General features: G+C 32.2%; 1 protein-coding gene across 1 annotated transcript; it reads left to right on the top strand.

The window, feature by feature from the left end:
- Positions 1-4,955: 4,955 nt before the first annotated feature.
- LOC110611857 lies at positions 4,956-14,631 on the top strand. The gene is made up of 9 exons (XM_021752385.2): positions 4,956-5,116; positions 5,286-5,414; positions 8,934-9,036; positions 9,209-9,268; positions 9,436-9,498; positions 9,627-9,827; positions 9,920-10,031; positions 10,127-10,338; positions 14,295-14,631. Exons 2-9 carry the CDS (start codon positions 5,290-5,292, stop codon positions 14,385-14,387), a joined length of 969 nt encoding a protein of 322 aa, XP_021608077.1. The 5' UTR covers positions 4,956-5,116; positions 5,286-5,289; the 3' UTR covers positions 14,388-14,631.
- Positions 14,632-15,357: the final 726 nt, after the last annotated feature.

The following is a 15,357-nucleotide window of genomic DNA, read 5'->3' as shown; positions in this document are numbered from 1 at the left end:
CGCTCGCGCTGGCCCCGAGAGCGTCGTTGGGAATACCTTACACATCAAGGCATCCGATAAAGTTTGCAGTTCCATGAAGGTCTTGTAGTTCATGACGTGTTCTCTCGGGTTACCAGCTCCGTCATAAGCCGCCATTGATGGCATCATAAACTTCTTAGGGACAGTCTCCTGCTACACCCATTTTGAGAAAGGTGAAGAAGTGGGCAGGAAGGTTTGGCTTTGATCCTTCTTTCCCAGCTCGGCCAAGAGCTGCTCTCTCAACTTCTGCAGTTTCTGGTCCACACCCTCGTCTTCCGGCCTGGGCTTCTTTTCCAGGCGATATTCCTCCTCCTCTGCTTCACTTCTGGTCCACCTGGTTGTCCCGACGGAACAGTTGTCAGCCTCATCATTTTCTATCATCTCCCTTACCCTCCTTCCATGGATTCGGGCCTCCGGCTCTTCCTCTTCTCCGGCTCTTCTCTCCCTTTCCCCGGCACCGCGGCTGCTGGTTTGAAGGCAGTCGGGGATAGGTTGGGGCTCATTGGTTTGGGGTTCTTCTACCACTGGGAGTGTATTCATGGAGTGCTGAGGCCCCTTTGTTGCATTATCTGCCCTAACCAGTGGGCGGTGTTCTGTAGTTGGAGGGCCATGGTTTGAAGGTCTTGGTTGGATAAGGTAGCGGTGGGAGCATTCCCTGCCAGACTTGGCGAGGGATTGAGAGGAATGGGTATTTGGTTGTTTAGTGTTGTAGGGCTAGAAAAGGAGAACTGCTGCCCTTCTTGGGCAGAGCTCAGGTCATTTGAGATATTAAGGTTGCTTTCATTGTGATTAGCCATCGTGGATCTCAGTGGGTTTGGTTAAGAGTGGAACTCCGGTGATGAAAAGATCTCCTTCGTCCCCACAGACGGCGCCAATTGATGATCTGAGATCCAGAGAAATAGGGTTTTTACAATGGGCTCTGTAAAACTTAGAAAAAGCTTAAACCTAGAGGCGAGTATTTTTCCTTTTATAGGTTTCCTTTTGTCTGCTAGTGACGTGCCAATAGAACGAGTATCATTAGACCACCTGTCCCTGCTACGCTGATACGGACGTACGAGAGAATCAGATCTCTGCCCCATGCGCAACGGTCTCTGATTCTCTCTGTGCACGGGTAGGCGGGTCTGCAAGGCGGATGGATGAATCCTCCTTCGGGTTTCGGGCTGGACCGGAGAATAGGAATCAAGCAGGGCCCAAATGGGATCGGCCCGAGGTGTAATGAAGACGAGACCGGCCTGGTGGAGAAAGCCAGATGAAGCCTGATCGTGAGGCGGAGCGGACTGGACCCAATTGGCGTGAGTGGCTTGAGGATCTCTAAGTAATGGGCTACAATCTTGGACTTTGCCCTAGACTGGGGTGAGGTGAATTCAAAATTCATCACATTTTACACCTAATTATCACATTCTAATCTTCACTCTATTTTTTTTTAGTTTGTTTATTTGGATATAATATTAGTTAATTTTTTTTTATATTTCTACTATTATTAAGAATATAATATCTCAATTCAATTATTTTTATTTTTATTTTTTAAATTTTAAAATAATTAAAATTAATTATATTTCTGCACTTGCAATATACACATTATTTCAACTTTCTGTAATTATTTTAGGCACAATAACTTTTTTATTTTTCTAATTACCCATATTCTAAAAAAAAATATTAAAATAATGTACATAAATTATTTTAATTTTTTATTTAAACCTTTTTAATTTTTATAAAATTAAAATTAGCCACATTTCTGAAAAAAATTATAAATTGATGTGCAGAAATTATTTTTAATTGTTTTATTTTAATTTTTTAATATCTATAAAATTAAAATTAATTACATCTCTAAAAAGTTAAAATAATATGCAGAAATTATTTTAACTTTTAACTTTTGTAAAATTCAAATTAAAGTTATATTTTTTATTTTTGAAGTTAACCTTTTTTTTCTATTATTAGGAATGTAGTTTGCAAAGTTTAGAAGTGTTTAATTTATAAAATCAATTAGATTTTTTTATTATTTGAAATGTTATACTAAATTTAATTATTTTATTTTCATTTAATTTTTTACTGTCCTTCCTAATTTATATTTTTTAGTTGTATTTTTGTTATTTTAGCAAAATATGAATATGTAAGTGATTTGCCGTTACCCATAATGAATATCTTTTCAAATGTATTTCATAATTAGTACAACATTAATCAGGTAACATTAATTTTATCAAAATTGATAGTTACTGGACAACTAAATAGTTTGTAATAGTTAACCATGGTTAACTAATAAATGAGATGTATTGAATTGAATTGGTTTATGGTTGGAAACTAATTTTATAATAGATGAAAATGGGTTAAGATTCAAATTTGATTCAACCCCATGTGTAAGGCCGTGCTTTAATGCTCTGTCCCATGTTTTCATATGGAAAGAAGAAAAATTAAAAAAAAAAAAGAAAAATATGGTTAATCCGTATAAATACACCGTATTTGAGAGATTGACAAACTTCTTCCACTTTCGAACACATTTAAGTGGCAAAGATGATGGAAGAGTCGAGAAGGAAGGTTTGAAGATCTAGAAGGAGGAATCAGCACATCTAAAATTTTTCTTTCTTTCTTAATTCTTTTAACTTATGTTTTATAATTATTTTAGAATGGTTGTGCATATATTTTCAATTGAATTTATTCATGAATTTTTAATTATGAGCAATTAAATTTCTTTGTTAGAGGACTCGATATAGCTCGAATGGTATATTCTTTTTAATTTATCTGATTTGATTTTTTTCTAAACTATTATTTAATCTTAAGATTAATATTTTTTTTAGTGTAGATGTTTGAATGATTTTATTTTAAGATTAATAATGAAAGGAAATGTCTCATGATCGAATAGCTAATGCAATATCATAAAAATATTAATTAAATTGAAAGTGAAGATTTAAGAAGTGAAATTTTTTAAAAAATAATCATAATATTTAAAATTTAATTAAAATATTATCCAATTATCGAAAGATATATGATAAATTTTAATTAATTAATTTAATTGTACAGGAAAAGAAAATCAATTATTTAGGATTATAAATATTTGCTTTAGTTTGGTAATTAAAATTAAATCATTAATTAAATAAATTAATTAAATCAAATTTAAATGAAATTAAAATACTATAATTCTTAATATTAATTATTTAAATTTACATTGTTAAATTATTTAATTTTATTGCTTTCAAAAATAAATATTTAATTTTATTATTATATTTTGTTTAAATTCTATAATTATCTTTATAATTGATAGTTTAAATAATAATTAGATTTATATATATTTATTTTTGAAGTTAATATAGAGAAGTTTTATTAAGTATTATCTCAACAGAGACAATATAAGTAGGAGGTAAAACAGTCCATTTCACCTTGTCTGTTAAATAATGGGCAGCTCTAACCAATACATGTACTACGCCATTAGCAGATCGAGAAATATAACGAACACTAACACTATTTGCCTCATTAATTAGAGATTCATAAATAACTGAATTAAAAACCCAGTAATCCATGTAACTGGAATCAGTAATAGCTCAAACGTTAGGTTGAGCATTTGACTCCACAATCATATTGGATCATTAAGTGGCTGCAAAAACATTTATTTTTAAGAGACTTTTCCCAACCTAGCATTAAAGTCACATCTCCATTTAAACTTGTTGGCTTTGCTCGTGCCGCAGTCCAATCTTAAAAAAAATGTCAAGCAAAGGAGATCACTTACAGATGAGACTTCCATACTCGTTTTCAAACCAACGTTGTGTCCAAATAACTCAAGAGACGATCAAAATCACACCAATCTACTCTAACGATGCGGGAACTAACACAAAGAGAAAGCCACTCAGATATAGTATTGACACGAGGATGAACCCAGTCTATCTCAGTATGCAGCCAACCATCCTGAGCAAAAGGGTATGAGATCAAAACATGCATTATAGTTTGAGGTGCTTTATTTACATGTATTTTAATATTTAATTTTTAATTTCTATCCATAAATAATACTATTCATTCAGAATATGATTATAAAGAAAAATAATAATTGTATAAATTATGTATATTTATGTTCCCACATACTACATATAGTGATTTAAAACAAACTAGAAATATTATAAATTATATCAAAATTTAATATAAATTAAATTTAATTGTTGTCAATTAAAAACCAAATTGGCTTATTTAATAAATTTACCCACTAAAAAGTGTAGAAGTTTCTAATAAATTTTAGATAATGACAGGTTTTTTTTTAAATAGAAATTAAATAGTGAGAAAATTAACTTTTCAGATTCACATACCATTAAACTAAATATTTTAAATATAAGAGAATAGATAATGACAGTTGTATCTAGTATTATAGTATCATATATCTAAAAAAAAAATTCTCATCTTTTTAATTAAAAATTATTATTAAATTTCTAAATTTTTTAAAAAATTTACTGTTTTATTTTTATTATAAAATTACTAATTAAAATGTTTTTAATTTATAAAACTAAAATTTTTAATATTTTTGCTAAAAATATTATTATTTACTTTAAATATTTATATCATATAATATCTCTAATTTTAATTATTCATATTTCTAGTTAAAAATTTATATATATTTTTATATTTATAATTTTTAAAATCGAGTGATTTTAAAATAATAATTAATTAATAAATTTTTTAAGAAAATTCATAAACCTTATTGTAATTCCCCTTTATTAAAAAGGTTAAACCTCAAATTACCCGAATATATTCATTTATCTATCATATTTACGGCGTCATAATTAAAAATATTTTTTTTTAATCTTAATTACATGTAAATACTATCAATTTTTTAATTATGATAATTGAATAAATTTACAATAAATTTGTAAAATAAAAAGAATTAAATATAATATAAAAATTTAAAAAAATCATATAGAAATTAGAAAATAACCCAAAAAAAATGAAAATAAGAACGGGGGCTCGGAAGGTTTTTCCTCTTTTGTATATTTTCTTTGTGAGAGACCTTGATCAGATCCCTCTCTGCGGTAAGAGAAATCGGAAAAAAATTTACTTATTTAAACAAAATCCCTCGAGAGAGAATCCCCTTCTCCTTCCTTCGCTACTTTGTGCATCTTCTACGGTTAGTTTGATTTTTGTTCTTAATTGAGTATGGTATCTAATTGTGGATTGCTGAATGTTTGATTTGATTCGCCTGGAGTTTTTCTTTTTCTATAAATTCTTTTGGATCCATGGCAGAGTTGAGTTTTTTGAGTTTGCATTTTGATTTGTGTGGTGTGTATATGCTGCAGAACGATGGCGATGGTGTTCAGGAAAGCTGCTGCTCTGTCGTTTTTGTTTGTTCTAACTCAGGTTTCCTTGGTGCTGGGTTTCCCACCCACGGCGCCTGCTTTTTTCTGGTCTTCCCACCGCGATCAACAGTACGTTAATTTCTCTTATTTAGTTTTCTCAAATTAACATGAACATGATTTTGAAATGGCTGGGCCATCTCAGTGGAATATTTTTCACGGGAAATGATTGAATCTGTTCTTAAATCGTTAATGATGGGGTGAAAATTGTTGTTGGGATTATCAATTATTCCCAAGTGGGAACTTGAGATGATATGCAAGAAAGATCTGTCCTAGCTGTGTCAGATAGGAAAATGTAACAATTGGTGGCTTGAGTTTATCCATATCATCCAAAGTGCATAGAGCTCAGCTCGGGCTCCCCAGTATATATATATATATATATAAACAGACTTGGCGAAGTTATTGTTTTGGCACATACTTAAGTGATTGTTCAAAAATCAGTAGTTCATAACCACTCCATTTGCTGAAATCTTAAGTCATTGTTAGCTCTGAAGGAATGATTGGATGGTCATTGACAATCTAGTAGTCACATTAAGATCTTGCAATCCCAAGAAGCATTTCATCGTTTAACATCCATATTTTATTAAAACCAAATAATTAGACTTTTTTAGCTCAATCAAGCAATCAATTCTTATTCTTGGATGATGGAATTACTAGCGTTCATATCTCTGGTTTCTAAAATGAAAGGAGAAAAAAAAAGCGCGTCAATGATATTCCCTCTGTCATGTGAGAAACCATATCACTGTTTATGCATGGTCACCTATTTGTTTGACTGTAATTTGTAACATTTTAAGACCTGTTTTCAGGAACTCTTTGATAACTTTTTCATTTGATAGTTTTCTTTTTTGACATAAGAGTATTGTGGAAATGTACAATTGAAAGTTGTTTGTGCATAAACTTATTGAGAAAAACAACCTATTGATTTTTTATTAAAAACACAAAATTGACATGAAGATAACAAAATATTCTTGTGAATCTGATAGTTAGCTGTGTGCTTGACATGGGTGTACATAATGTGCCAAAAAAAAAACTGTAATGAAATGTAAGAAAATGAAAGGAAAATTCATCATATCTTCCAAATATATTTTCTTAATTTTTTTTTATTTCTGAAGTTTGTGCATTATGATGATTAAATAACTAATTAGCAAAGAGATGAAAGAGAAAAATGTTTTTAAAATGATCTCTTTTACCAAATTTAGTAAAAATGAGTAGAGAAGGAAACTCTACCAGGAAATTCAATAGCTGATATTTGATCAATTGTTGAACAGGGGTCACATAAAGGTGGAAACTCAAATCTTATAGGAATTAAAAGTTAATTAAACTTGAATCCTAAAATTGTGGGATCAACCCTGTGGATTCTTTTCTCCATTCCCTGCACTTTGGACTGTCTATAGAAGCTCTAGGGTCATCATGCTTATAGGATACTAGAAATATTTGTGGTTATTCTTATTTCAGTCTATTATATGATATTTGTATATATTTAATTACATGTGCAATCCGTATAATCATTCCATGTTGCAGAGTGATTCTTGGCTTGGTAACATATTTTGAAACCATCAAACTATATATATATATATATATATATATAATATGACAACATATGAAGGTTTAATTATGCAAATACATGGTTCTTTATTGATGTTGCATTATAATACAAAGGAAGAAAAACAAAAAATATTTTGTGGTGGTAAGCTATTGTAATTAATTTTACAAGTGCCATAAACAGCATGTTATGCAACAATTACAGAGGAATAAGCATTTGATTATTTTAGAAGCTCAAGAAGTTGCCCTTAACAGCTGGCATTAATTCATGCTCTTGATGATAAACCTTTGCTGTCTTAATCTCTCATTTTTAAGCAAATATTGTAATTCAGTGAGAGAGATGAATCTGCTATGATGTTACTAATTTCTATATTTGGTTTTATTTTACCCCTTTCTAATACCATATCAGAATCAAGAAACTTAGGAATTATGGTCTGGAACTCCATATTTAGTAGGGTACAGAATTACAGAAGGGATATTATACAATACTTTCTATTCCTCCTTTTGTCTTGTTTGAAATTTTGAATAAAATCACCGCTGGTCCATATTTATGGTTTGTAATTTCTTGCTTTGTTTTATTAGCCAGTAGCCACATTGGATGCACTTAGGATCCTTTATTTTTATTTTTGAGTTTTAGTTCATGTTCTTATTGTTTTAGGATAAAAGTTTCTTAGTTGTTCTGTGTGAGTCAAAGTCTTTAGAGGAATAGGAGTTTAGCACTAGTTTTGAGAGAGCAAAGTCTTAAAGGTTTAAGATTAGTTTGAGTTGTGAACATTTAAACTTGTAATGCTTATTAATTTGTGTTCTTATTGAATAACCCAACATCCAATTATGCCTCAATCATGTGATGCAATTTTACCCTAGATGTGATGCCTGTGGGACCTTGAGTATAATGTGTAAGGAAGCTTAGGTTTGAAATGTAAACTATTTTTGTTTACCATTGATGGGAACCATTCACAGGGCTCAACTTGCACAACCCCCAAATGCCCCCTTTCTTGGTAATTGTACTTCTTAATCCCCTTTAACACTTCTGAATTATTCACTTACATTTATGCTCATTCTTGATTTCTAGTATAGCCTGAAATATAGGCTAGAAAACCAGCCTTGCAAGCTGTCCTATGTCAGGGCAATTTGTACTACCTCTATTTATTTTGCCTTTGTAATAGTCATTACCATTATGTGATAACTGTTACAAATAAACCCCAAAAAACTAATTCACTTGCAAGGCATAGCTTTTTCAACATATTGTTTTAATTCTTTTATGTTCTCTATAGGAATAGCTTTCTGGTAAATGTTTCATAATATCTTTACTAATGGTAAATACAACATATTGGAATAGCTTTTTCAACATATTGTTTTCTGATGCATTAGAATGATTTGTCATTGTAAAATTCTTGTAGGTCTTTTTCTTTTTGGGGTGGGGTGGGGGTGTGGGGGTTGGGGATGGGAGGGGGGATAGTGGGGGCATAGAAAAGTAAAAAATTGGTATATATGATCATTAAGAATATCCAACAGTCTATTCCAGTGGTACTTTGGTTGCCACCGCTACAATAACTGCAGCTAGGATTTAAAACCATGGTTCTTGTATTTTGCGGCATGCATTAGTGTAAGGTGCCATAAAGTAGACTTGGCTGAAGGCCAGTCCTAGTTGATTCCATTTTGGAATCAGCCATTTTGGTTCAAGGTTCAGGGCGACTGGAATTGGATTACAGAGCCCTCAGTTCCTGTTTGACTTTTGTTTTGATGAAATATATGTTTAAATTTTTTCTCCAATTTTTTTAGAAAAAACCTGGTTTTGCCGCCGAATTAAACCCACTGGTTTCAATCTGGTGCAAAGTAATCTAGTTTTGACCAATTCTGGGTTGAACCAGGCCAGTTCCTAACTGGAACTTGTCCAGGTCTAGCTATAAGTGCTTCATATTGATTGAGATCAATGTAAACAAGGTTTAATTGGATCATATACACCAGTCATATATCCTGACACTACTTTCTTGTTCTATCAAATTCTGCAAATAAAAATCTCATACTATATTAATATGGGTGTTACAGGTTTCCAAACAACAGAATGGATGAGGCAGTGAATTATCAGACTATTTCTTCAAGGGATCTTGCCAGGTCTATTCTGGCTGAAGGGGGCTGGTCAAACTTACTGGTTCTGTGCTTTCCCTTAATGCTGATAGTTTGCTTCAATGCTTTGAGTATTTTTTTTATGATTTTTTCTCAAAATTTTCGTGTAAAGAAAAACTTGTGTAGTTGTGTTATTCCTCCCTCCTTATGGTTTGTTGTTCCTTGTTAATCTTGTTCAAATTTTTATTTCCATGTAGTGTGCGGAACAGAAACTTCAGCAGTCTCTGGATCTAGCACTTGTTTTTGTTGGTAGAGAGGTAAGAAATTTTGGGGCTTATATTTTATAATAGACAGTGGAAGCAAATGATTGCATGCAAATGCCTTTTTGTGGGATGGTTTGACCATGATGTATTATTGTCTATTCAATCCATTGTTTTATTCTTCAAGTGCCAGTGTACTGACGGTTTAATTTCCTGTTATCTAGCTGCTGTCTTCAGATATTTCCACAAGCAAAAATGCAGATCGAGCTCTTGTAAACATGCTCAAGGTAATCGTGGTCCATCTCATTATTATTATTATTTTATTATCATCATTACTGGATTCAACAATTAGGGAGTAACAAAATTGTCCCAAGTTCCAATTGTGTTCTTGAAATTATTTTTGTGCTCTAAACAGGTCTCTTTTACAAGGTCTAATTTCTCCTTGGCATTCCCATATGTTGCTGCATCAGAGGAGTCGTCGATGGAGAATTCTTTGGTTTCAAGTTTTGCAGAAAACTGTGGGCAGGACACTGGAATCAATAATGTTGCTTTTTCAGAGTCATGCTTCATAGAGGGTGACAACTTTCAAAAGCTTGCAGATGTGCATGCAGTTCACGTAATCAGCTTGATTATTGTTTGACTAATTATAAAATTCATGGGAATCTGTAGAAACCTCTGATTAACTTTTCACCTGTAAAAAATGAACAGGACTATTTGGTTTCAAAGATGGAAAAGAGAACAAATGGGCAAGCAGATCTGGTTGTCTTCTGCCACGGAGGCTCTTATTCTGCAAAAGGACTTGAGAAACCACAAAGTGAAAGTGTGTGAAGTTCTTTGTTGCTAGAGGATGTCTGAATTTTTTAATCAATGTCATTGTCTTTGTCTGCAAAATACTCATTCAAATATTTTATGCAGGTCAAATTTTGTCTGAGCTTATCAGTTCTGTTGAGTCACTAGGGGCAAAGTATGAAGTACTCTATCTTTCAGATCCATTTCGATCAATCCAATATCCTTCTCGTCGAGAACTGGAAAGATTTCTTGCTGAAGGTACTGCTGGATCACTCAATTCCACAATTTGTGATGAAGTTTGCCAGATCAAATCATCACTTCTAGAGGGAGTTTTAGTTGTAAGTTCCTAGTTTATGTTTCATTTATATTTAATTTTTATTGATGGTGCTTTTGTTTGTTGTCATTGCATACTGTCAGCCCTGTAGTCCATGTTCATAGGAGAGTTTAGGGGTGGACCAGCATATAGCATGGGAGTGGCCCTGGTTTACAATATTCTGAGGATTTTTTAATCCTATTTTTCAAATAATGCTTGATGAACGCGGTAGAGAGAAGAAAGAAAAATGAGTAAAATTTTATTATGAACTTAATAATTAAAACCTAATATTTCAGTCATGTTTGATCAAGTGGAAGAAGAATGCGCCAAGAGTAATAAAAAGAAAAATGAGTAAAATTTTATTATGAACTTAATAATTAAAACCTAATATTTCAGTCATGTTTGATCAAGTGGAAGAAGAATGCCCCAAGAGTAATAAATTTGTGTTGGGTTCTCATGAGAACAAATAATTAGATGTGTTTCAATATCTTCATATTAAATTTTTTTCATTTAGTATTAGAAATTATATGCTATGTATAGAGTGAGCCTCTAGTGACGTAGATATACTGGTGTAGTACAGACTTTTCTTAGTTAAATCTGCCCTAATAAATTAGAATTAATAAAATATATAATTTATTAAAAATAATGAATAATTATTTTCTTTGATAAAAGTATAATTTATAAATTTGTATTAATTAATAATAATTACATGATTAATTAATTTTTGGCCCCTCTCAATGCTTAATCCCTGCATTCATCTCTGGGAGGGTTCCTGCTTCTAAACGCCTGATATATATTTCTCATGTGTGCTTTTGTTGTTTATATTATATATTGGCTTCAAGGAAAATGTTAGCTTCTATTACGTGTAATTTTGTTAAGAAATGTTAGGGGGGTTGCACTCACATAAGCTGCATGCAAGTGCTTATCAACCTTGACTTGGAAGAAACAATAAAGAGAAACAAAATAAAGTTGGCACCAACCAATATAATTTGAACTTTATACTTCCTTGATCTGCTAACTTTAATAGAAGTAAAGATCTCAAATGAGATTTCTCATATTATCTTTTAAACTGTGGGGTAGATTACTATTAAAATAAGACTAAGGCTTAAGCTGTACTAACGAACTTACCCTCTCCTTTCTTTCCAATTCCAATCTCACTAACTGTATGGTTGATTGATAATTCCCTTTCATTCTAGAATGACCTTAGATCTTCAGGCATAACTTCCATGTTTGGCTGTGAGAAAACAATGAAGGTACAAGTGAGGAAATTAGATATATAGGAGAAATGATGAGGGAAAGAATAAGAATACTAGGAACAAAGAAGAGAAAAATCTAGGAATATTAATTTGTTATTGTAATTCAACATATATGAACTCTTTACTACTCAGATCTTTTGTGTTGAGTATTGTCTTCATAACTAAGACTACTAACGATAAACCACTGCATTCTTACTATGCACTAACCATCAAGTAGCAATAATTGTTTCCAGCATTACCCTGTCCATGAAGATCATCCTTGCCTGTAGGATGAACTGAGAAAGACTGAATTCACTTGCCTCAACATCAACACCAACACCAAAATCAACTGTCTGGAGATTATGTAATGATGCTCTGTTAGCTGGAATCTCTCTCTCTCTCTCTCTCTCTCTCTAATTTTATAAAAGCATTTCTGTTAGCTGAAACTTGCAGAAGAGATAATTCCTCCCTCCATGTTGCTACATCTGTCTAGGATGGAATCAACACCTTGGCTTTTTTCCCCGTTTAACAACCATTTAAATGATTCATTCCAGTTCTCCATTTTAGTGCTGCTCTCAAAGGCACATAATGTCCAAGGTAGCCACCAATATGTTCATGTGAAGCACACTCCAAGTTTTCCATCTGAGTGCCGCTTTACAGAGGAACATAATCTGCAAGGTACCGACCAAGATGTTTGATGTAAAGCACTCTTGGATTTCCTGGCGGTGATATCTCTTGCCAACCTAGTAAGAATACAAGCATAGCCCAACAACATTCCTTTTGCTGAATCCATGGCATGTGCAGTGCCTATGCACTCAACTTTGTCTACTTGAGCAAAAACCATAGTTCTTCCAACAAGTCAACAACTACATTATTGTCTTTTTCTTCCCTCTTTTGGTACAGCCAGATGCTCAACTATTACTTCTTATTTTTTTCCATACCTGAAAGATTCATGAAGAATTTGCCAATTCATGAAGAATTTGCCAATCTTTCTCTAGCGCAAGTAGTAATCATATTTTTCTTCAACTCAGTTCTGTTCTCCATTTTTCTATTATGATTTCAACAAGGATTCATGCTTGAATCTGCAGATAAATCTCACATACTTAATGACGGACGGTGAGAAAGTGCGGAGAGGCCCTCATTCTTCTATCACTTAATCTCCTAGCAATTCTCTCATTTTCACAATTATCTCCAAGGCATAAATTCTCTATTGACAGAAATTTTGTTTTCTTTATCTTTTCCACTTCACAAATATCTTTCTTGAGGTTATTAATATCAGACTGCCCGATCTCAAGATCACTGCTACTCAATTTAAAATCATTACCACCATAATACTAGTGTTTTTTTTCTCCACAAACCTTTCCTTTTGTTTCTCAATTTTTCTTGCAGTAGGAGCAAATCCATCAATTTAAAATGTAATCCAGCATCAATCGATTCTCAACATCTTGGTTTGATTCTGTTACATCAGTGGTGAAATTGAACCCTTCAACTTGAGGTGCTTGTTAAGCTTTTGCCAAACTCATGTTGCCTTTCCTTGTGCACCTCATCAATCTTTTGAAAGTTTTCCTCCAAGTATGCACAAGTTTTGCACATGAAAGTTTTGAAAGTGCCATCTGTAATTGGTTATTTCATGTCAACTTCAAAGCTGTGACCTTCTTCTCCAAATTGGAAGACTCAAGATTCTTTGGGTTTTGTGTGCAATCCTGATGATCCTCGATGTTTAGAGGAATCATTTCTTTGACATAGCTCTTGGGCCCCATTTGTTTCATGGAAATAACTTGCATGTGGAAAATATTTTTCAAGAAAATAACTTATTTCCATTGTTTGATTGCGATGTTAAACAATAAAGAATGTTAATAAATTTATGTATGTCAATTTTAGTGGTGCTAATAAAATTCTCAAATTCATGAAAAGGACTTCCTCTGTGCTTTTTCCTTAAGAATAGCTTGGTTTTCTCTTTAACAAGGAATATATTTCATTGACCAATTTTCCTGAGTGTCCTAAATATTAGAAAATGCGATAATGTCTTCGTGGAAAATGTTTTTTCACAAGCAAATGGTGCCTTAGTAATTCGAAATTTGATTTTCTTTTTGAATGTCATCCTCTTTCCCGTAGAGTCTTGCTGGAATTGTGTATTGGTGTTTGTGACAGAAATTAAAGGGAAATTGAGGGGAAGAAGAGAATAGTAGGGTAAAAAAAAAAGAATAAACAGAAGAGGAAGTGGAGAGCAAATACATAGGACAGAACAGGTATGATCCCAATGATTTTATTGTTTGGCTGATGAGAAAACAAGGGAAAAAGAGAGGACATTCAATCTAGAGAAAACAAGAGGCTGGAAGGAGGAATACTGAGAACAGAGAATTTAGAGTAAATCTATGATTAGGATTCTATCTTTGTACTTTAGTCTAGATGAATTCTTCATAACTCATTGTTCTTCCTTGTCTTCTTTAGCCCTTGTAATCAAAACTACCAACTAAAGAACAGTTTAGTTTTATTGTGCATCAACTACAAACAATTTTTCCTAATATAATGAAGAGGCAAGTGCCTTACCATGTGTTAAATTTGGTTCTTGGGAAAAATAAGTAGTTCAGTAAATTCTCTCTTCAATTTCTAATCTTATGTTTGAAAATGCTGCAATATGTCTATGCTGGAGTTGGCCATCATATTTATTCCCTTCTGAAATTTCCATTATTTCTTATATTGTGATGCTTTTGTGGTCCTGATATACCTGCTTTTGTTGCCCCAGGGGATTGTTTTGCTTATCATTTTAATATCAGGCCTTTGCTGTATGATGGGCATTGATACCCCAACCAAATTTGAGACACCCCAAGACTCTTAATAGGTTTCTGTCCGATAATACCTTTTTATGTAGTGCACCGACTCTTCAGTTCCAGGCAATAGTGTATGAGATTTGTTGTCCATGATCTATTTGCAGTGAACACAGATGTTGCCCACTTATTTTACTCCACTGTGTAAGGGCATTATATGATGTCGGCAATAATGAAGTGCATTTTTCTTTTGGGACATTGTGTATCATGGGTACTTTTGTTTCATCCTTGGGCAATGTAATCATTTGATTCTTTAAGTATATTTCATTGGGAAAAAAACAACTTTAAATGGCCATGTTGCAACAAAAATTTCAGACAAGGTAATGTTGGCCTCCTATATTCCAGTACAAAATCTATTTTGTATGTACAAGAGAGATTATTTAAGCATTATACTAACTAAAATTCTTGCTGGGTGCGTATATTTCTATTTTTCAAACTTCCAGATATTCTTGAATTTGCGTTCTCTTAATTTATTGGAAATGATGCCATTGGTTGTTGCATATTTCGTCAAACTCTCTGCCACTATGAGTGTTCACAGTAGAAATGTTGTTAGTTAATGTAAGATCTTTTGCAGTTCATAAAAAAAAGGGGTGGTTTTTTAATTTTATTATATTTTCAATTTAATCACTCAATTTTAATTTATTAATTAAACTCTCTTTTTGTTGTAGATTTTCAGATTTAGTTAAAATATTATTTTCAATTATTAAACAATTATTTAAATTCTTTTAAATAGAATTAAAATTTTTGTACTTTTCTTATTTATTTATTTTTTTCATGAAATTAAATGATAAATAAATATTCTGCATATATTAACTGAATTATAGCATTATATGAAAGTTTATTACTATAAATATTAGAGTTGATGGTAAAAAAAATTTTAGATTTTTTATTTTATTGTAATTATATTCTGTATTTTTTTTATCAATTAAAAAATTATTTCAATTGTTTAACCGTTAATTGTGCAATTAAATGGGACTTTTA

Source organism: Manihot esculenta, chromosome 3 (assembly GCF_001659605.2).
Source record: "Manihot esculenta cultivar AM560-2 chromosome 3, M.esculenta_v8, whole genome shotgun sequence".
NCBI classification, from domain to species: domain Eukaryota; kingdom Viridiplantae; phylum Streptophyta; class Magnoliopsida; order Malpighiales; family Euphorbiaceae; genus Manihot; species Manihot esculenta.
Note: the sequence above shows the minus strand (reverse complement) of the source record. Positions and strands in the feature narration are given on the sequence as shown.